The following is a 23,839-nucleotide window of genomic DNA, read 5'->3' on the forward strand; positions in this document are numbered from 1 at the left end:
ATGTCTATTAATGCAAGGACCCTGAAGCTGGTCCAGTGGTCTGAGCAATGCTGTCTGCATTCTGCCCCCATCATGTGAGCTTCTCAAGGGGACCTGGTTGGCCACTGATAGGCCTTTGGCCTGACCCAGCAAGGGTGTGTTCTTAACATTTCAATCAAGCTCCTTGGACGCGATCCTAAAAATCAAAGCTTGCCTGTTTCATGTTCTTCAAAACGTGGGAGATAATTACTGGGGCAGCTAAACACAGCATTGTCTTTATGTAGTGATTCGGTGGAACTACTGTTAGAAGATGGCATGCAGTTAGAGAAAGTATTCTACAGTCCACAACGTGCCACAGAATTAGATACTATTTGATATTTGGGCTGGTTATCCACAAGGAGTAATCAGTCTGCAGGAATTTGAAATAAATGCGCTACTTATCCTAATAAAGCTAACCAGACCGTGAACTGAAGAATAATATTAGGAAAGCATCATTGTTATTTTGGTAACTTAACATTGTTAGGAAAATCCCTTAAAAACTGGAAATTCAGATCTCAAAGAAAATGCCATTGGTAAACCACTAAATAACAGCCTGTAGCCCCCATCAGATATTAAACGTGACAAGAGCCCTCTTAACCCTCATTTGTCTCATTCGGAAAATTTCTAAGCATGTGTTTAACTCTCCCAATTGAAACTCGATGCTTTTCAGTCTCATTAACTTTGGATTGATCGTGGATGGCTGGAGTATGACCATTTTGAATGTTAATGTTTTTATCAGCTCCTAAATATGCTTTAGATATCTGTGCATTTGCTTTAAAATTCCATAGAGCGTTATATATTTTAAGGAAAAGAAAGAAGCGGCGTTAAAACACGCAAAAATTCCCCTTAAAAGCTTACAAAATACATAAAGCCACAATCACAAGTTTGTTCAAAGAAAGATCGTATCTAGTCTGTCAAACTATATACCTGCATTTCAAAAAATGTTTAAAACTCTTTATCCAAATCATACTTCTGCATTCATTTGCTTGGTTTTTTAAAAATCTTTTCCATGTTATTTCATGGTTTGTTTTAAAGCTGTTGATATAAAGGCATCTTATAATATCCATTTGCATCACCACTACATTCATGATTTGTAATCTAACTTTGCTTTTCAAGTCTCTGGGTAAGTGCATGAGTATAGGAATAGCATATATATAAATTTTCTAAATATACTGCAAGCCTTACCCACAAATAGCTTTTCCTTCCCTGTTGTGCTCATGCCCTTTGACTATCTTTTTGTTTCTTATATTGCACGCCTACAAGCAGCGCCTTGTAATCTAAGATACATAAACTATTATTTCCAAATCAATCCACTGTACAATACAATGCATCTGTTTGAAAGCGATTGAAAAAATATTATTATTATAAGGTAATCCAATTACATAACCACCAGCATTAAACATATCATCCTTCCAATCTGCTGAACCACAACTAGGCTACATATATACACAATGTCATTTTGATGCCATTGACATAAAATCTTGAAATGGTTTTCCTTCAGATTTATGCTTATAACGTGGACTGGATCCTTTCCCAAAATAAATGGCAAAGCTTCATCTGTAATACACATTCTAAGTGTCTCTTTCCATTCCCAACTTTTCCCTTTCGTAATTAACTTCTAAAATTGATTCCTGTACATTTGCTAGGTTGGTTTACTGTAAACCAGAAGAGGCAATTAAAAACCAGCTAGTAAATTAAAGGGAAAAAACACCAGAAACATTCAAAACATTCAAAATGCTGGCTCTTATCCATCCCATCCTTAAGGCTAAGGCTGCAATCACCCACATCACATTGCAGTGGGACTTATCCTTTAAAAAATGGTGGCTGCTTTTTGTTTAAATTCATGCCTCTCTTGCCCTCTGCATAAGTACCTGCCATATGATGACCTCTTCACAAGCACTTCATAAATTTAAAAAGAGCACAATCTTCTAATCTTAGATCAATATCCATTCCTCCAGCTGTTTTATGGAAGCTATATAACTTATTAAATAATAAAATGTAACAAATTGAAAGAAATGAACAAACTCAAATTAATTAAAGGCAATGAATCCACATATAAATAAGTGTTGAACTAGCCTGTGTGGGTGGGAAATTAAAAGGAAATATTAAAAACAAATCTTTAAATGATCTGTGGCTGAAAAACAAGGTTTCCTTTTTTTTTTAACTCACCCCTAAAAATATTTAACTCTAAACATGAGTTTTAATTGGTGAAGCATTAATTTTATCATCAGATTTCACCTTGGTAAATGTTTGTGTATTTTTATAATGCTGTTATATAGAGAGCATCAGTATTTATTTCAAAAGAAACTCTTCCTCGATACAATCAAATATTTTGAATCGTTCTGCTCTGTCACTTTCTCCCAAAGCTGATAAACCAACTTCAACAACAGCTGATAAAAAATAGTATGGTAAAAGCGCCTGACTCTTTTATCTACACACAGAAAGAGATGAAAATGGAAAGAGGTGAAATAAATAAGTCAGATACCTGACTGATTGATGGCAGGAAAGTCAGAAAGCAAATGAAAGTAAAGCCCATGAAAATGAAACGCCTCTTTTGGGTTTCAGCAATTCTCCTCCCTATGACATCTTCCTATGCCGCCTGTCTCTTGAATTCACCTAAAGAATTGCTGCCATCTTATGGAAGTGCCTTTGAAAAACACTCTTCTTTAAAACAGCTGTGCTCTGCCTTGTTGGGATAATTATCCTTCTAAGATAATTCTGATCTTGCTCGTAAGATAACAATGAAAAATAACATTGTCGTGCTTATCCTCTTATTTATGGCAAGGGTGGGGGCGGCTGGTGGATCTTAGAGAAAGAAAATTCCATGCTTATTTCACTTTTCAAGCTTTGTAAATACTACGTCCACTGTCTTTGGCAAATTGAAAATATTGTTTATGCATATTGAAAGGAAAAGAAAGGGCTACCAAAGTCCAAACAGGATAGGGACCCCTGTGCATACTTCTCCCACTCATTCAACTGGATTCCTTTCTGTGTGGGTTCAACTGAGCATTAGTGCACCCCAAGAACCAAACTCTGGTCATTTGGCATTTCAAAACGCTGATACATATGTCATTCGTATCTCCCCATCTGGATTCCCATTAATTCCCTTCCACAAATTCCAAGGCAGCTGCTATTTCTGAAGAACTGAAGAAGTAGCACTCTGGAATCTTTATGATTACATCTAATCTGTAGAAATTAAATTAGGCAGTTATATCTCAAACCATAGCCACAGAATATCGGACTAAACCATTGAGCCTAGGGCTTGACAATCGTTAGGTCGGCGGTTCAAATCCCCGCGACGGGGTGAGCTCCCATTGCTCAGTCCCTGCTCCTGCCAACCTAGCAGTTCGAAAGCACCTCAAAGTGCAAGTAGATAAATAGGTACCGCTCCAGCGGGAAGGTAAACGGCGTTTCCGTGAGCTGCTCTCGTTCGCCAGAAGCGGCTTAGTCCTGCTGGCCACATGACCCAGAAGCTGTACACCAGCTCCCTCAGTCAGTAAAGCGAGATGAGTGCCGCAACCCCAGAGTCAGCCACGACTGGACCTAATGGTCAGGGGTCCTTTACCTTTACCTTTAAAGCTACAAATTCATTGTCTTTGCATATTGGAGCAGGCTAGACGACTTTGTGCACTATTATCTGGTCTCACGCTTTATATAATTCAGGGATAGATTTCCCTTTGTATTTCAGAATAGACTAGGTTAAGCACATGATTTCAAAATTAGAGGGTTGCTGTTATCTATAGGGCAGCTGTACAGCCACTGGCAGTGAGAAAAATACAGGGTACTTTTTCTTTTTAATTTTTGACCCCCAACAGTGCCAGCTGCAAAGAGGATTTTTTAAAAATCTAAAAGATTTGGGGAACTTTACAATTTTATGTTTTGATAATTTGCAGCTCTGAAGTGGTACTGTATATACTTTAACTTACTCTTGCATTGTCTTGCTTGGCTATTGTGTGCATGACTTACATTGTAGTAGCCACTGGCTTCAAACACTGGGAATTTGATAACAGAGGAGTGTTATTTTCTCATCGGTAATCTAGATGCACTTTACAGCATATCCATGTGTGACAGTATTTTAAATAGCGTTCAATTCAGATTTTTAAAAGAAAAGAAAAGGGCCAGTATTAAAAAGCTGTATAAAATTTCAGTAAGGAAATCAATTTCAGTTCCAAGCTCCACCTAGGCTTTGTAATCCGGGCATTAAAAACTGAGTGTTTTTGTATTGTGTTTTATTTTTAAGATATGAAAAACAGGTTTGAATTTGTCCTTTTTAACTTTACTACTAGCAGACTCCTCTGAACAACAACTTCATTTTGAAATGGACTGCACAGTGCCCAGTGTTTTCTTTGGCAGACAAGAAAAGGGGGATTTGGGGGCAGAAATAAATTGCTCCAGAGCACCAAAATGGGATTAAGAGATTTGACAGGAGTTCATAAAAAAATAAAAAAAAATCAGTGCTACACAGCCACAGAGGTATGTTTTCGTTTGTTCCCTTTAAAAGATAAAAGCATGAAAAGAGGCAAGGACTGCTGGCAAGTTTAAATGGCCAAAGCTAAGCCTGCATGAAAGGTTCCAGAGGCTTGGGGCTAGAAAAAGCAAAGAATACACAAACACACGTCTCCCAGAGCTACTTTAAACACTACGACATGAGTAGGTTTGTCTATAATGTGCAAATGCCCGTGAATAATAGTGGGGGGCTATAAAATACCAGCCCTGCTCAGCTCTCCACAATGCCCAGGCTAGCTTTCAGCCAATGTAGAGTTGAAGCTAGAACACGAAGCTAAAGACAGACCGTCAGTGCACTTCCAGACCATCGCTGTTTTCAGGTGAGATCCCATCGCATGCCTGCAAATTCAGGTTGTGCACTTACTTATAGGTGGTATTGAGAGCTCTTGAACAAGAAACTTGCCTCCTCAAATGATCAGACTCCTGGCGATGAGGAAGATGACAGGACAAGGCACTGGCAAGTGCTTTGGCACAGCATCATCTAAGCTCCTCACAAACAAGACATCTGGAAGAGCCTTCCAAGCATATGGATCTGCCCCTTGTTGTCTTCTAGGGCATATTAACAGCAGAAGGCTCTTTCTGTCACGTTCTATTCAGGACTGGAATACAATTATAAATGTGCATAAATCTAGTTCGATTCCTTCCCTTTCCCCCCAAAAAAGTGTTCCTGGATTCAGGTCTACTTCGTCAGATGAATGAAGTAAAAGCTCAGTTGGCAGGTATATAAAGGAGAACACTGTATGATAGGAACTGACCGGCAAAAATTACAGTCGTGATCAGTAGAGCTTAAATGGATGTTAAATAGGCACACCTCTTTGTAGCAGATTGGAGATTATTTACTTAGCATTTCTGAGGGTATTTATTAATACCTGTAGCAGGGCAGGGAAGCATTAGCAAGAAACAGTCACAGATAGCACAAATAGCCTGATGTCAGTCAGCTAATTAATCCAGGTAGCGTGATCAAAATCCTGTGTCTCATGAAGTGCTATGTGAGAAGATGGACACTCCCCATGTCAGCCTATGAACAGGCTTACTGTACCTGAAAAACTTTCTTGGGCCTCCAATCACCTCTCCGGTTTTTGTTCCGCAGCAAATGGGGAAAGAGTACCAGCGGAAGAATGGCTTGGGAGTCTCTGCAGTTTCTGCAGATAACGATCTAGAAGGCATATTTTTGAGTATGGTTGATTGCATTTGCATTTTGTGGGTTTCAAGTTTCAAACTGCACAGAGTCAACCCAGTTGACTGTGCAGCATAGAAATGCCTAGATAAATAGCAGGACTCCAGATCATCTTTCTGCATGAAATGAGTAACTTCTCAAGTGGCGGTGGGTGATGTGCAAGGGGCTCGTTTGTGCAAAGTTCTGCATGTGGCACCAGCATGCGCAGAGGCCTCAGCTTAGGGCACCGCAGATGGATATTAGTACAAGCAGGCTGAAAAGGGCAGTTGCCACACACTTAGTGGATCGTAAAAATAAACCCTGACAATGGGTCAGGTCATTTCTGATGTAGCGCTCAATGAGTTCTGCAGTTGCAATTCTGTCTTGCCCTCACTGCTTCCTAGAGATGAGCCATAGTTCAATGGAGGACCATATTCTTACCACAGAAAAAGGTCCTGGGTTCAGTAGTGTCGTGGGGGGGGCAGAGGGGCAATCACCCCAGGCACAGTTTGGGGGGCTGCATTTTGCTCCTTACACAGCCCTGGCAACCCCACGCTGCATTGTGAGGCTGGGATCAGAGAGTCCTATCGCAGCCTCTCAAAGCCATGCCCAGGCAATTTGAATGCAAGTGTGAGTTCTTTTTTACCCCAATGCATTTCAATAGAATGCACAGGGGTTTAATTGATTGGAGGGGAAGAGAAAATGGAGAGTAACCCCCCAAAATGATCGGTAAAGGGACATTGTGGGGAGGGCAAAAGTCTCGTTGGAAAGCTTTCCCTCCTCACCTGCTTTGCGGGCTGTCCTCCATCATTATCCCTATACATTCCCAGGGAGACCAGGTCTTGTTGGAATGCATTGGAGGGGAAAAATAAGGGCAGGGAAAGCTGAAGCCCCAAATAGACTGGTGGGTTGAAGAAGCCATCCTGGGGGAACAGGGCTCTTGATGGGGTGTAGGAACTGCCCATCAGACAGCTCTTTTCATCCCAAAAACAGATATGCCAAAAACAAACCCAACCTTTCCATGCTGTACTAAATGCTAGTTAAATTTTTAAGGAGGGAGATTGCAAAATAACTGTAAATCAAAAGAGAAAAACCCAGTGCTCATTGCTTGTAAATATTATGCAATATTATGATGCACCCATGCACCTTTGCCAAGATTGTGAACGCCACCGTTAACAGCGCTGTATCTTGAGCCTCAGGTGACTGGAGAGGGCTGGGCAGCTGAGCAGTTCCTGCTCTCATCACTTTTCCCTACTATTTCAACTTAGGCATGGAACCTTTCACCAACCATGCTAAGCATTGCACTAATGCTAATTACTTACATGTGGCTGATAATGTATTTTTAGCAACCATTCTAATGTGGTTTCAACTATATAGCGTTGACAAGACTATAATCTTGAGGGGAAGGGAAGTTGTTCAAATTAGGAGGGCAGATTTTCCTGTCAGATGAAAGATAAAAATGGCACAAAATAAGTGGAAGTCCTCTTCAAATTAGAATTTAAAATAAATGTGTGTGGGGTTTTCTTTTTTAAAAATCTAGTAATTCAACTCCACATCTGCCAGAGAAATTAGAGTTGCCTGTTTTCCTCTAAACGCATTTCCGTGTGGGGCCAAGTTATGTTTTCCCCTAATGTATTTTCATATCGATTGGTAGTTTCTGCTCCAACGGAACAGAGCAAGCTACAATAACTGTTGATGAATTATGAACTTTTGAACTCTGGCAACAAAACTAAAACCCAAAAAGCTTGAACATATTTATGTGACTGACTTGTAGGTCTCCATAGTCTTTCTCTCGAGAGAGCACAATGCTATATAGCTCAGCGTTTCCAATTTGTCTGCCTTAAAGGGAGTCCTTTTTACACAGCGCTTCAGGCCACTGAGTTCCTACACTACCGAAAAAGGATTATGGGATATTTTCTAGAGCACTCTGTTTGGCAGGGCAACAACCAGCTGCTTGACAGCTTCTCATAAACTGAGCACACATCCTAGAAGATGCCTACAGAAAATGATTTTTTTCAGACTATTGTCCACCAAAAAAAGATTGCCCAGGTAACTATTGACTGGTCAGCTTGACATCAATACCAGGAAAGGCCCCAGAACAAATAAACGATCAATCTGTGAGCACTTCGAAAGCACGCTATGATTACTAAGACCCAGCATAGGTTTCTCAAAAACAAGCCATTCCAGATGAATCTTTTTTTGAGAGAGTTACAAGCTTGCTGGATCAGGGAGATGCTGTGAACATAGTATATCAGGATTTCAGTAATGTTTTTGACAAAGTCCCCAATGGTATTCTTGCAGAGAAGCTGGTACAATGTGGGCTGGATGAGGTAATGTTTAGGTGGATTTGTAGCTGGTTGACTGACCGAACCCCAAGAGTGCTCACTAATGGTTCCTCATCATCCTGGGAAAAAGGGGGGCAAGTGGGGTGTCCCAGGGTTCTGTCCTGGGCTATTGTAGTTCAATGTCTTTATAAATGACCTGGATGGAGGAGTTGAGGCAATGGCCATTAAATTTGCAAGTAACACCAGACCGGGGGGCGGGGTTTGCTAATACCACAAGACAGAATCCGACTTCAAGATGACCTTAACAGATTGGAGTACTAGGCCCAAACTAACATGAATTTCAATAGGGACAAAAGTAAGGTTCGGCACTTAAGACAGGAAGAACCAGCTGCACAAATGGGAAACACCTGGCTTACCAGTAGTACATGTGAAGAAGATTGAGGGGTCTCAGTAGACCACAAGCTTAACATGAGTCAATGGCGTGGTGCTGCAGCAAAAAATAAAAACAAATAAATGCTATTCTACACTACATCAACAGAAGTAGTGTGTCCCAAACAAGGGAAGTAATAGTACCACTCTATTCTGCCTTAGCAACACCTGGAGTACTGTGTCTGGTTCTGGGTACAATTTAGAAAGATACTGAAAGGCTGGAATGTGTGAGGGGTGACAATATGATCAGGAGTCTGAAAACTAAGCCTTATGAGGAATGGTTGAGAGAATTGGATAAGTGCCAAAAGTAAACTGATGCAGCTGCTACTTGATTCAGTTTCATCAACCGTAAAAGCCATTGCAGTAAGTGCAATACCAAAACATATCCACAAAGGGATAAGCTGTGTGATACAAGCTGAAAATTTGTGACCAACTATTACCGTATTTTTTGCTCTTTAAGACTCACTTTTTCCCTCCTAAAAAGTAAGGGGAAATGTGTGTGCGTCTTATGGAGCGAATTCAGGCTGCGCAGCTATCCCAGAAGCCAGAACAGCAAGAGGGATTGCTGCTTTCACTGCGTAGCGATCCCTCTTGCTGTTCTGGGTTCTGAGATTCAGAATATTTTTTTTCTTGTTTTCCTCCTCCAAAAACTAGGTGTGTCTTGTGATCTGGTGCGTCTTATAGAGCGAAAAATACGATACTTGCCTAGCACTTGCTTTGATATGGAAAAGTCAACTCTTGGCACCTTGTTTCTGCTCCACGTTGCCTTAGTAAAACGTGGGGATCAAAAAAAGTTTAACCCAAACAGAAAGCAAGTGGCTAGCGATTATCAAAGAAGAATTCTAGGTCCACATTAGGGCAATGCCTTTAGTAAGCCAAGGAAAATGTCGAAATAAAGTGGTATGCTCATATTGGTCAAGCCATTCATGATTGCAGAAGATAAATTTTAAGATGGACTTTGGGAAAAGCTAGAAGAAATTCAAAATGAGGCACTTTTGGGTGCTTGCAAGTTTCATGTTACAGCATGGCCTCCAAAAAAGACGTACACGGGCCACTCCTCTTATCTTTGCAAATACAACAACCGGTTCAGTTAATCAGTTCAGCCTCCATCCCAAGTGAAATGCAAAGGTTCCTTTGGCTATTGAAGAACAGGAATACGGAGAACAAGACACCACACAAAACTTAAGCACATAATCCTATGATAAAAAGATGGCAGATGCTTTTCAATCTTTATTCTGTAGTTAGGAACACACCTCTCTGCAATAAGATATGATTCTCTCCCATCTATTCAAGAGGCATTTTGCCATCTTTACACTGGGCAATAAGCAGTTTAGCAAATGTGCCATGTATTAAAATGGCGGCATACATCTGAAAACTGTTCACTTAGCCTAAGGAGTGTGAACCTTTACTTACAATGTTTGGCTATAGAACTTCAAAACTCTAATAGTTTCCCAACAAGTGTAAAAAGTGGAAATTAAAGGTTTAAGTAAAATGTATTTAAAGTGACAACAGCTCATATACTTTGTGAAAGACCAGATGGTGTGCAGCCCTTAAGTGTACAAAAAAGCAACATTATAAAGGTATTTCAGTTTACTGTATATATTTACAGGAAATTGCACAGTAGCTCATACTGCGAAATATCAGTATCCCACAGTATTCTAAGTCATTAGTGTTGTCTATTACAGGATCAATAGTCCAAGAGATCTTCAATTGTGTCTTACAAAATTCACCTGTACATGAGGAAGATGTTACAAAAAAGTGAATACTGTGAAAAAAATTTATTAGTCTATACAAGTTCTCTGAAACGAGCAATTCATTGGCTGTTTGTTACAGCAAATTCCAATGAAATAGCACATGCCTTACACATACACACCCAGAAGACAGAGCTTTTAAACATTATTTAAGCTTCAGAACCAATAGCCACAAGTTGAGCAGTCATCTGGTTCAGACCATTCAAATTACATATGAGCAACAGTTTTGAGTTACTGAAATTAAATTACATTGCTAACATTTAGAAATAAGCATTCAAAGCTTGGCAAAGTGATTCACAATGAGACTCCATTAAGCCTGTAACCTAAAGGAAAAAAATCTCCTGCAGGTCCATAGCACACTACATCATAAATGCCATGGTGCAAGAGTGCCACACGCACACACATTCAGGATTTAAAAAAAAAAAATCCAATTAGACAATCATAGTATTCACTGAAGTGAAAAAATTTAAAATCTCCTCTTTTCACCCAACCCCCGCCAAAAGTAATTTGCACCTCTTTCAAGATCACAGATTTTAACTGGGATTAGTTACAAGCTAGAAAAAGTGTTGCTTAAAGCTAAAAAGGGATTGTATATCCATGCTGTTAAACTGGTAAGAAAAGGCCTTTGCCAATAAAATTGTGCAAATTTTACATGTATCGACTTGTACCATTTGAGATTTGTGTGCCTCAAACAGTGCCATAGTTGAGTTAAAGACCCGAGTTAAACAGAATGAAGCCAACATGTGTTTGAAATATTTCCCCAAAGTAATTCCATGATAATTATGAAATCTGAGTGTCTTTGTTCCTGCAACAAGTTCTTATGCTACATATAAAAAGAACCTATACGTTTCAAATTAGGCATGCTAACCATAACACTTCTCAACTGGAAAAGCTGCAGAGCACATTTTCCTAGAAAAATGTTCACTGCCGTGATACACAAATATGTGCAAACCGCAAGGTCCCTAAAATAGCAGATGTAAGTTTATGTACAGAGGACACCACTATCCATTTAAATACACCAAAGAATAAGTCTTCCGGAGTTTATAACACAGAACAGTAGCCACCGCAGCCGCCTCGATAGCCCTCTTCATTGTTTGACAACTTTACACCTCTGTTTTGGCTCTCACTTTCCCACAGTCCTGGAGTCTGTATGATTTTCTCAACAAGCTCCTCAAAGGCACACTGTACACCATCACATGTTTTTGCACTTGCCTCTGCGGGGGGGAAGAAGAGATGAAATGTTAAACATGTGTCACTGTATGTTGTCCCATCTTCCTCTTCCATTAAGCAGACAGCACCATGGCTCTATCGTTTGCACACCAATGTAGGTGCAAAATTTTTGAAGCTTAGTGAAACTGATAGTTTGGAAAAAGGCTTTTGTATCACAGCAAGTAAAGAATATTCTTTGAGTTTCTCATCCCCAAGATTTGTGTTTCGTGAAGATTTCATCAAACGGTACACACAAACACACTATGTCAAGCTATAAGTGAACAAACATGGTCTCTGGCCTTCTCAGGGAGAGACAGATTGCTAACTGAAGTCATGTCAGAAGAATGGAGGGTGTCAGTGCCTGGAGGAGGCAACAGCAGCAATACCAGTTCTGCTGAAAAGCACACTGAAACTCCCACAGGAGCTACTGGCAGCGTCTGGCACCTTCCTCTTTGAAACTGCATCCTCAGGGAAGAGGGATGCAGAAAGAGAAGCAGATTTATCTTTACCTCTCTTAGCAAAAAAGGGCTCTGCATGAAATGGGAGACTTGAAATCAAGCTAGAAGGTAATGTAAAGGTAAAAAGGTAAAGGGATCCCTGTTAGGTCCAGTCGTGGACGATTCTGGGGTTGCGGTGCTCATCTCGCTTTACTGGCCAAAGGAGCCGGCGTACAGCTTCCGGGTCATGTGGCCAGCATGACTAAGCCGCTTCTGGCGAACCAGAGCAGTGCACAGAAACACCGTTTACCTTCCCTTCCCGCTGGAGCGGTACCTATTTATCTACTTACACTTTGACGTGCTTTCATAATGCTAGGTTGGCAGGAGCTGGGACCGAGCAATGTGAGCTCACCCCATTGTGGGGATTCGTACCGCTGACCTTCTGATCAGCAAGCCCTAGGCTCAGTGGTTTAGACCACAGCGCCACCTGCGTCCTGGCAGAAGGTAATGTAACAGTATTTAAATCAAGGCAACTGCGACCGTTTCACCACCTTTGCCCATTAATGGGACCCACGAGAGATTCCTCTGCACAATTCATTGAAATAAAAGGACAGCAACAGAGCCAGGTGGATGGTACTCCTGGCATCCAAATAAGAACCAATGTGACATCAGCTGTACAGCTGTCATATTTCATGGCCTACATAAAGTAACAATACAGTGGCATATACTTTGCAAATTTAGTTCCACAACTTTACTTAGCTTACATTAATCCTGCTGTTGTAAAATACAGCTTGATCCTCCAAAACATGCACCACCACAACCCCAGCCATTGTATCTTGTCGTACAACAACTGCAGCTAAACAGAACATCCCACCACACTTTGCATTCCTTTTTAAGGACTTACCTATGAACAACATGGAATGTTTTCGGGCAAACTTGAGACCCTCATTTCTGTCAACTTCTCTGTTTTCCTACAACAAGCAGAACTGTCAGACACTTATAAAAATAAGCTTATGAATCACAGGGGGGGAAATGTATTTCAGGGCTACTCACCTTATCGATTTTGTTTCCTACTAACATTTTAACTATATCATTTCTTGTGCAGTATGTTTCTAGTTCAGTTAGCCAGTTGTCTAGTTTAGCAAAAGTGTCTCTTCTTGTGACATCATAAACTGAAATCAAGAATTAATAGCAGTCAGTGATGCATGTATTTCAAGGTTAAGAACAAAACAAACATTTCACCTTCACATTTATAACCCTTTCTCTTGCCAAATTAGTTGCAGCACTGCAAAACTCACTCACCTACCCACCCACCCCAACCAGAGCACCGAGAAAGGGCTCTGGAGAATGCCTGATCTGCAGGTGGGACCAATCCTCCACCTATCCCATGCCACCTCAGGGAAGGGGCTTGCCTAATGAGATGGCCAGCCTTGAATTTAGTTATGACAACAAAGTTTAGAAACTAGACAGAGCCATGATACCAGTAAATGACTTATTGAACTGTGGCTCTTCCCTTATTATTACCTCTGAGTCCTCTTCTGCAATCAGCCACTGTAATCCTTGCTACTGACTTTCAGCTGTCACCTGAAGACTTTTTTATGCCAACAGGCCTATGCAGTTATTCAAACTTTTTTTTTATTGCCTAGTCTTCTTAATGATTACTTTCTATTGTTTTATAGTATTTTATTGTATATGTTGTTGTTGTACAACACCTTGGCATTTTACATAAATTTGTTGTATACAAATATTTTTATTAATAACAATAAACAATAGAACCAGAAGTCCATTTTGCAAGGTTGAGACTCCTCTGAATTGCCAGCCATTGACTGATCAAAGCTAATTAGCTGCTGACAACTAGACATCGGCTTAATCTCTTATAAGGGACTCAGCCCAGGTGATGTATTTAGACAAAGAAGTCTGACTGGATGGCTCCGGCCTCCAATCCAGGTAGTTATCTCACTGAGAACCTAACTGCATTATTCCTCATTGAAAAGCCAACACAATTGCAATATTGTTTACAAAAGGTTTCAGTAGCTGTAAGTTCGTGAACCTTTGGTAGATCAGAGACGCACAAAAGCTCTGTGATTTGAGGTATATTGACAAAAAAATTACTTCCTCCCCCTCTAAATTATGTTGATTGAGGGGAGTGGATTTTGTGTGGAAGGGGTGCAAGCTCCATTCAGTTCTGGTACTCAACACAACTTCATGGGCTCAGAATTGTTTAATTATAGACATGTCTTCTTTTGAATCTGGCTCCAGTTGGTGGATCTCAGGCTACTATTAAAACATAAGGCTTGAAGTCTGCTCACCCCTGGGGTAGATAATGAAGCGAAGATGGAGGAACCTATTAAAATGTACTACTACAGCAAGTTGGAGATGGTTCCCAAGCAAGTACCTCAAGGATTACCTGGAGGAATGTTCCTTCATTTTCTATGAAAGAGCTAACTCTGGCCAGAAATGTACTGTAGCTTCCCTTTCTCCCCTCTCTTATTAAGTGAAGCAGATGCCTGTGTCATCAGATTGAGCAGATAGCAGTTGGAGGATGTGTAACCCTGAGCCTGTTAGTCATGTGCCTGCTCAAAATTCCTTCCACACTTGCTTTACATGTGAGCACACACAGGGAGAAATTCCAGAGCCTGTATCTTGTCCCTTGGGAGAAAAGCAGCTGAGGAGGGGAACTGGAGCACAGTGGCTGGAGAAAAAACATCACCCTGCACTCAATCTGGGGGGGGAAAAACCACCTGCAGCTTCTTCACCCAGTAAAATAAAGCCTGCAGACAGGGAAGGAAGAGAAACAGCAAGAGCTACCTACAGAACTCCACCCTCCAGCAATTCCCACAGTTCTCATTTCTAATTTGCCACCCATTTGCCTGCGTAATGGTAAAATTACCGTGAGGCCAAGAGTTTCAGTATCATGCCCTATATCAGAAAATGTACAGATAAGCAGTAACCAGCTGCATGCTTACCTAATATAACACCCTGTGCTCCTCTGTAATAGCTGGGTGTTAACGTTCTGAACCGTTCCTGACCTGCAGTGTCCTAAAAAATTCAGACAATTTTGAGAACTGATTTGACATAGTTAAACAGATTTTTCCTGCAAATCCCACAACAGGCAGCATGCATTCTGATATTTTGTATTTTCACCTAGAAAGAACTTTCTGATTTGCATCTTCAAGACTGCAAACCTTTTCATGCCAAAGCTTAACAGGATACACTTCCTGGATTCTACAAAGGTATCATGTGCAGAGTACAGCAGGTCTTTACTATGTTAAAGCCTATGGCAATAGACATACAATTCTATTTGCCCATTACAAACAAATATGCACAAAGTTCCTCCTTCTATGTGCTATAGACCTTATCTAGCCATTTCTTCTTCTATAGCAGGGTTTCCCAAGGTGGTCAATATTGATCCTCCTGAGGGCAGTAGAACTGTGCAGAGGGCAAATAAATACTAAAGGATTGAAAGGGGGTTAAAAGAGGCCTGAGGTAGAAAAGAATTTTATGAGGCACAGTACAAAAAAATTTTGTAATAGGAACTATGAGCCTCAGGAACAAAGGGCAAGAGCTTGTACACTGTGCACTTCCCTTGCCAATAAGGAACCTATGTTGCTGGTATTTCCAACATCATGCATGGCTAAAGCTGGATTCAGCCATGTTTGTGCTCTTCTGAACAAATAAACAGGCTGAATGTCAAACAATGCTGTGACTTAAGACTCAAATCCACAAACTTTCAGCCCAATATTCAAACGCCCAATCATCTCATTAGAGAAGATAAAAAGAATAGTATTGTTTCACTACTTTTAACTTCCTTATTTTACTTCTAAGAATCACAATGATTGAAATGATTAATAAATAACTGATTAATAAATGCTGATTATGTACTGATAATTATTTTATTGCATATACATTTCTTAGAATTTGAGTTGGGTTGAGATGTACCTTGGTCCTGCAGCTGTTAAGTAGGTTTGAACTTCCCATGCATCAGCTGATTGACAGGGAGTTCAAAGCTGCTTGATTTGTGCATGTGAGCTAGTTCCCCCCATGGCAGGGCTGATCAATGTCTGTTTTCAACATTGTGATATATCACCAGGAAAACATTGTGATATCCCGATATACCACAATGTCTGAAATAAGGATGTGACTATTTGGAGGCGATGGGGCAATTGTCTTGGCAACTGCAACTACTTAGGCTTCTAAAACAGATACATTTTCACTTACCTTTAACATATAGTTACAATTCTTATTTTATAGTACAGAGCAACAAGGGTAGCAGGAATCATGAGAGAAGCGATGACCGGCTTCATGGTTTTTCCCACATCACAATTTTTTACAAAGCACATGGACACATTGTGATTTGCCATGTCAAATATTATGAAACCGTTACTACAATGTGCACTTCAAACCTATTTTGTACGATGTATCACTAAATCGCCCAGCCCTACCCTGTGGGGAACTTACTTGCTGAAGTACCTGAACCCTGCAGAAGTTTTCAATATGCAGATTCACTTTCACCACAGAAATGTTTTATTGAACTGTAGCCTACTGACCAGTTGCTCAGCACAAAAGGTACACTGTTGCTTGCCAGGACTGGCTTTGATAACACTGGAAAAAGTATTCAGGTATCAATATTGTTTTGCTGTAAGCCACTCTGGCAATGGCCCAATGTGGAAAAGCAACATATGAATAACATCAATTAATCAGTCAATCCATACATCATTCAATAATGCAAGGTTCACATGTGTTATTAGGACTTACCCAGATTGCTAGTTTAGCCTTGTTTCCATCAACAGATATTGTTTTCACTTTGAAGTCAACACCTACAAGAGAAGAATACTTAATGTTCTCTCCAGAAAAGGACTGAAGTTAAAACAGAAAACATACCAGATATTGTGGGCTACAACTCTCATCAGCCCCAGCCAGCATGGCTAATATTCAGGGATGATAGGAATCATACTAATTCTGGCTCTTTCTGAATCATTATTCTATCTGCACCTAATATTCTAGCACAATAATTTGGAGATAGACAAATATTCCGTGTGTTTATGACTTGTTATGCTTTCAGATGAACTGCAAGATTGCAACATGTGGCAAGATATAGGTGAAAAAAGCAGCGAGTTTTAATTAGCTCTAAGTTTTGCTATCAAATACAGCTCAAAAGCAAACCAACACAAAGAACATTAAATGTTGAAGGCAAACTACTGCAGAGAACCAAGCAACCCATTTTACACAAGGTCATAACTTCTATATAAACATCAATTTCACACAGGAAAACTGAATCTCGCGTATAATTTGCCACATGCAACACAGTCAAGAAAGCAAGTGTACATTTTCATGAAACTTACATCATATAAAACTGGTTCCAATACCAAAGTAACCTTTGTGTAACAAACGTTGTAATTAGCTGGCCAGAAAATTTATCTATGGTGACTTCCATAATAAACTACCCATCTTTGCATTGTTTGGCTGGCAGAAGTCATTCACAAAACAGAGGCAGCAAAAGAATGATAAATATACCTCTGTTCATTTTACTATTTGTTTTGAGATAGAAATGTAAGAGGGCCCATAATGTCATCACACAACTCAAGGAAGGGACAATCAGCTTCAGCAGCATCTAATAATGATAATTGTGGTGGCGGTGGTGGTAATAATTTTATTATTTGTACTCCGCCCATCTGACTGGTTTGCCCCAGCCACTCTGGAAGGCTTCCAATAGATAAAAATAAAATAAAACCACAAACATTAAAAACTTCCTTGTCTTCAGCTGTCTTCTAAAAAGTTGTATAGTTATTTATCTCCTTGACATCTGATGGGAGGGTGCTCTACAGGGCAAGTGCCACTACTGAGAAGGCCCCCTGTCTGGTTCCCTGTAACCTCACTTCTCACAATGAGGGAACTGCCAGAAGGCCTTTGGGGCTGGATCTCAGTGTCTGGGCTGAACAATGGGGATGGAGATGCTCTTTCAGGTATACAGGGCCAAGGCCATTTAGGGCTTTAAAGGTCAGCACCCACACTTTGAACTGTGCTCTGGGAGTCAATGTAGATCCTTTAGGACCAGTGTTATATGGTTACATTGTCTTGCAGTCAAGACAAACATCCAGAATGAATGAGGAAGGTTTGTGCCTGCTCTGCAACCAAATTTATGTACTCAAGAGCTCTTTTTCACAAAGAGGTTCACTTCTGGAGTAAAAAAGTCCCCTGTAGACAAATGTAAGCTCTCTACTTGTTTACATGTGATTTTCATTAAATTTGAATCTGCTATTTCTCATCAAAATCTTATGTGGCAGCTGTGGCAACTCCTGCTGATCATGACAAATTCCACCAGCGTCATATTTCTCCCTTACAGAATCCTCTCCAACAGCCCTGCCTTGTAAATTTCAAATGCTATAGTTCCATGCTTTTATCCTTTGATCTGTTTGACCCCATCACTGCTGAACTATGCAGGCCTCACAATTCAAAGCTATTAACATCTTCTCCCAAACAAACCAAAATGCTAAATATAGCCATGATCTTTGTACAGTCTTAGCAACATATGCAGAATACATGAACACAAAAAACAGAGACCATTACATTGTTTCTGTAGAAATGCCCACTTTAAAATGCTAAATGCTTGAAGGACAGTATCAATTTTGACAAGGAGAAGGATTAGGAAGTTCAACTCCTCCTGAAAAGTTTTTAAGACAAGTTGCAGATAGCAAAGCATGTGCTTTTACTATTTGTGGGCTTCCAAACCAAGTAGTGTCTCCACTTGACATACTTCAAATTCCTACCATCACTCACTTATGTCAAAATCAGACTTAACTATGAAGTGTTTCACAGGTTCAGCCAATTTATAATATTTGATATCAATATACAGTGGTACCTCGGGTTAAGTACTTAATTCGTTCCAGAGGTCCGTTCTTAACCTGAAACTATTCTTAACCTGAAGCATCACTTTAGCTAATGGGACCTCCTGCTGCCATCACACTGCCGGAGCACGATTTCTGTTCTCATCCTGAAGCAAAGTTCTTAACCCGAGGTAATATTTCTGGGTTAGCAGAGTCTGTAACCTGAAGCGTATGTAACCTGAGGTACCACTGTATTTGATCCTTGCAGTTTTCAAATTACTAGCAGCTATTTTGTTCTGCATATGCAGAATCTGACTTGTCAGAATCTAACCTGTCAACAAATTCAGACATAGCTGCAATGCTGACAAAAAGGTGAGTAAACTACACTGTCAGCTTCCTTATGTTTCCCTTTTACAATGGGGGAATGGTGGGGGTGAGAGGTGTCTAAACTTCCAATTTAAGCAAATTTCTTACAGCAAATCTCACCTGATTTTTGTGCCAGTGCTGCGGCTTTTCCTTATTAGAGATCAACTTTCTCCATTGCAGTGTCTCCACTTTTAACAGCATTACTATCAAATAGTCTGAATTTGATCTAAATAACAGAGGCATCACAAACTTACCAATTGTTGCTGCAAGTTCTGGATCAAATGTATCATCGGTAAACCGTAACAGAAGGCTGCACAGAGGAGAAGGGCATTTGATGGAGAAAGGAGGAGAAAATGAGCATTGCAATAATTATATTTCAGAGATATAACTATCCAACCAGAGACATTTGTAACAGATCTCAGATTTGCGTTGCCAAGTAACATGATTGTAACAGAACATTTACCCTCTTCCCTACCAGATTTCAATTTTTTAGGACAGTCAACTCTCCCTCCTCCAGAAAATAAGCTTATCCTCTTTCAACATCAATTAACTCTTGTGCAAGCAAACTTGCAGCTCTATTGAGAAAGATTGGCCAAGACAGTGCCACAGAGTTCCATTCTATACTTCTTGAACTCACTAGGGTATGTTAGGGCTGCCATATTCCAAAAAGGAAATTTGCCAAAATCTACACTGCTGATACTGCACAGCAGTAGAAGAATGTTAAAATGTTGAGATAGCAACATCAGGAGATACCCATTGGACTTGGGAATGTGCTATGTAATACTGAGTGGTTAGAAGTTAGCTGCAAAGAAAGGCTCTGTTTGAAAACTGAACAACAAATCACTCTTCTAGGGCTAGGGAACCTCTGGCTTTCAAGATGTTGTTGAACTGCAACTCCCATCATCCCTAGTCATGGTGGCTGGAGGACCAAAGGTTCACCATGTGGACACGGTTCTGCTGTAAGGATTACTATATTGTATGTGTTTACACACACAGCACAGCACACAAAATATGCTAAATAAGTGACAAGCAGTGTTAGAAACAATGAAAGCTAGGTGCTAAATGGCACCTTAAACCTATGTTATGGGTGCAACAACAGAATATCTAGGCACACTTTTCAATAACAAGAATACAAAGCTGAAAATGAATGAACTGCAGTTTAAGTATGTTCATTTTTTATATGGTCTAGTCCTTCCCCTGCCCACTGCCCTAATATTCTTAAGAGGGTCTCTTCTCCAGTCTTTAGAAAGTAGCTGGAAGTGGGAAGGCAGAAAAGGGTCCTCCTTTCCTTCCACTTTGCAGTTTTAATCTGAAATCTTCGGCATAGTACTGCACCCAGAGCTCAGAAACTGCTGCAACCAATGAAATTCCCTGTCACAAGATGCACCTAGAACAATAGGAGTTTTGAACACTGGTGACAAGGTTACACCTACAAGTCTGCTAAAATCTATCCCACCTACTGAAATTCTACTTAAACATGAAACTCTTTTACACTTCTGATAGAAAATGTCCAGGGTCCAACAGTAGCAGAATTCAGGTCTCTGGAAGATATCACTCTTTCTAAATAACTAGAGTATCAAGTTCTCTCACCAAGAACAGTTCACTCAAAAGCATGTATATGACACTGGACTGTGTGCATAAAAATGCACCACTCTTCCCTCTCCTCCTCCCCTGCCAGTCCTTCATCTGCAGTCCTACTGGAAACCAAAGGTCTGTGAAAGGATCTCAACTGTATAGCTAACACAGCATCAAACTACTTTCCAAAGTGCAAGAATTCCAGAGGCTTAATTGTTAGTTTGGAACCAAAAAACAAGTTGATAGCTCTCCTTACAATGGATTACAGGTAAGCAGCCTGCTGTAATAAAGTGAAGCTTTCTGAGGTCACATACTTGGAGATGACCTAATCCAAAAGAAATCTAAAGTCTTGGCTGCCAGCACTGAGTCCTTGCAACATCTTCCAGAGTCATGTACAAGGGGGTGGGGCACTGACTCTGCACTTTATACACACATCCTCCACAAATTTGTTAGCCTCTTCAATTTTGTAAATTCAAAATAGCAGACTTGGTTACTAAATATACTGGTGTAACATATACAAGAACACTGGCTTCAAATAACATGAAGCATTCTTGATGGTGCTGCCATGGAGTCAAACACCACACTGATGGGTAAAAACAAATGTCTGCCATTTATACAGACATGATATATGTGAAAAAGTTGTGCAAGTGGTTTTAAGGTCATGAATTAGTCTTTCAATATAGGCTGTTTCTTCTGCATACTTTCCTTTGTATCCTAAAGGATGTCCAAACAGTGTACGAGTTCACATGATGAATAAATTGATGATCAATTTATGACACAGACAAAGCACAATGGGCTGTACTTCACAACCCAGCAATAGTAGGACAGGGATTATGCGGAATCTAGCTAATAATTCTGAGAGAGACACTGTAGACAAGGCAAAGGTTATTGTGATTGAGAAATGAGAAGGAGACCAGATATGAACAGAAGCCCCTAGAAATATTCTAGGGGCTAGAATATTTATTTATGACAGCAAACACCACTAGGGAGGGAATGCAGATCCTTAAACGACTTCATATCTAGGTACTTGGGAGTATCTCTCTAAAAGTGGGACTCACGAGGAGCGCCTGCTTGACAGACTTTAGTCTGTTCTTCACAAACATCTGCTGTCCCAATTTCAGTTGCTGAGCATTATGTGGAAACATGGGAAGGGCCCTATGCTCCATGGTGAAACGCCTTTTCACCTTCCAACAGGCCTGCCTGGCACCAACTCTAAACTGATTCCAGAACCAGGTCAAGTCCTGGTTATATTCCCTCAGGCATTTGTTGCCTAACACTGTAGTTTGTTTATTTTAAGAGCGGCATCTACTTATTGTTTTTGTGCCATTTTGAGTTACTGTTTTATAAACGAGCTACATTTCACAGCAAGGCCAAACAGCACCGGATAGGGCTATAAACATTTTAACGAGAGAGGAAAAAGACCATTTGAATCCCGATTTCTCCAATACAGTGGTACCTCGGGTTAAGTACTTAATTCGTTCCAGAGGTCCGTTCTTAACCTGAAACTGTTCTTAACCTGAAGCACCACTTTAGCTAATGGGGCCTCCTGCTGCTACCACGCCGCCGGAGCCCGATTTCTGTTCTCATCCTGAAGCAAAGTTCTTAACCCGAGGTACTATTTCTGGGTTAGCGGAGTCTGTAACCTGAAGCGTATGTAACCCGAGGTACACTGTTTAAGCCCAGGTTTCCAACTCTTACTTCGGCGTGTGATCCTACCCGTTGGCTCCTCACCTAGCAAGCCTAGCAAGCCTGACAGTGCCCTACTCTCCGCAGACACGTCGCAAAGACAAAGTTCAGAGAAGGGGCGAAGAAACCTTCGCGTGGTTGCCCGAGAACCAGATGCAATGGCTGCGAGGTAAGGGGATGAGCCCCGGGATGATGTTTGCAGAACCAAAAGGCTCCAATAATCAAGCAACAGGCCGGCGTGTGGAGGAAACCGAGCCTCTGTGCATATGCAGAAGGCGTCGCCCTGATCTGCGGAGACAACAAGCCAGAGGGGGAGCTTTGGCCGCCGAAGCCAAGGGAGGGGGCGCCCCCAGGGACGAGTGTCCCAAGGCAGGGGGCGTGGCGTCCAGTCCAGCTGGAGCCCCGCCACCCGCCCCTCCCTCCTCCTCGGGAGTAAAGGCCTGAATCCGGCCAAGGCTTCCTCGGGAGTAAACCCCATCCAAGTCCATAGGCAACAGCCCCTAATAAGCAAGGGGGGGCAGTTGCAGCGGGAGGGGGGTATTGGCCCCCTGCCCCTCTCTGGTGACAAGGGGAGCGGACGCGCCCTCAGGCCTGAGGGGGGCTGCTGGGGGGGGGGCGTCTGCCAGGCAAGGCCTACTCGGGGCGGGGCGGGGAGGAAAGCCGAGGCCGCAGGCGAGGCCTAGCGGGCAGGAGCCTCACCTAGACTTGCCGACGCCGCTCTCTCCGATGATGAGGATCTTCAGCGTGGTCAAAATATCCTCGTCCATCCCGACAACCGGAGGCCTCTGGCCCGACCGACCCAGCTCCTCGGTCCCTGCTACGCAGACTGCCACGTCTTCTGCGCATGCGCCCACCCCACCCCCTCCGACTCGCCCTTATCCGCCTTCCCCAGGCGCCGCCTTTGTGCGCTTGCGCGCGGAAGGGGCCTTCCGCATCCCAGCTCTTGGCTCCGCCCCTCCGCAGGTGGTGGTGTGGTGCGTCGCGCGAGCCGGTCGGCTCCTGGGGCGCAGGCGCGACGCCCGGCCTGTTTCCTCGCCGGTGTGACGAGCTTAGGAATAAGCCTTCAAAGCGCAGCGGCGGGTGGAAGGAGGCGTCCCGAGGAGAGCTCGCTGAAAGCACGGGAAGGAAGCTGCACGGCGCCGAGCCTGACTTGGCCCAGGCTCCCCAGAGTTTCAAAGAACAAGAGCCTTTCTTGTTCCCTGGCAGCACCTGGAGGCGACACGGCTTGCAAAGCGCCAGGCCCGCTTAAAACGCATTTCAGAGGCTGCGCTGCGTGTTGTCATGATGAGTCACGGAGCCACCGAGGCAGTTGTTGTTGTTATTTAGTCGTTTAGTTGTGTCCGACTCTTCGTGACCCCATGGACCAGAGCACGCCAGGCCCTCCTGTCTTCCACTGCCTTCCGCAGTTTGGTCAAACTCATGCTGGTAGCTTCGAGAACACTGTCCAACCATCTTGTCCTCTGTCGTCCCCTTCTCCTTGTGCCCTCCATCTTTCCCAACATCAGGGTCTTTTCTAGGGAGTCTTCTCTTCTCATGAGGTGGCCAAAGTATTGGAGCCTCAGCTTCACAATCTGTCCTTCCAGTGAGCACTCAGGGC

General features: G+C 41.9%; 1 protein-coding gene across 1 annotated transcript; it reads right to left on the reverse strand.

The window, feature by feature from the left end:
• Positions 1-9,977: 9,977 nt before the first annotated feature.
• RAB18 (RAB18, member RAS oncogene family) lies at positions 9,978-23,100 on the reverse strand. The gene is made up of 7 exons (XM_028750517.2): positions 22,942-23,100; positions 19,236-19,291; positions 16,547-16,608; positions 14,758-14,830; positions 12,845-12,963; positions 12,696-12,762; positions 9,978-11,359 (listed from the first exon to the last, which is right to left on the reverse strand). Exons 1-7 carry the CDS (start codon positions 23,007-23,009, stop codon positions 11,187-11,189), a joined length of 618 nt encoding a protein of 205 aa, XP_028606350.1. The 5' UTR covers positions 23,010-23,100; the 3' UTR covers positions 9,978-11,186.
• Positions 23,101-23,839: the final 739 nt, after the last annotated feature.

This window comes from Podarcis muralis, chromosome 12 (assembly GCF_964188315.1).
Source record: "Podarcis muralis chromosome 12, rPodMur119.hap1.1, whole genome shotgun sequence".
Taxonomy (NCBI): domain Eukaryota; kingdom Metazoa; phylum Chordata; class Lepidosauria; order Squamata; family Lacertidae; genus Podarcis; species Podarcis muralis.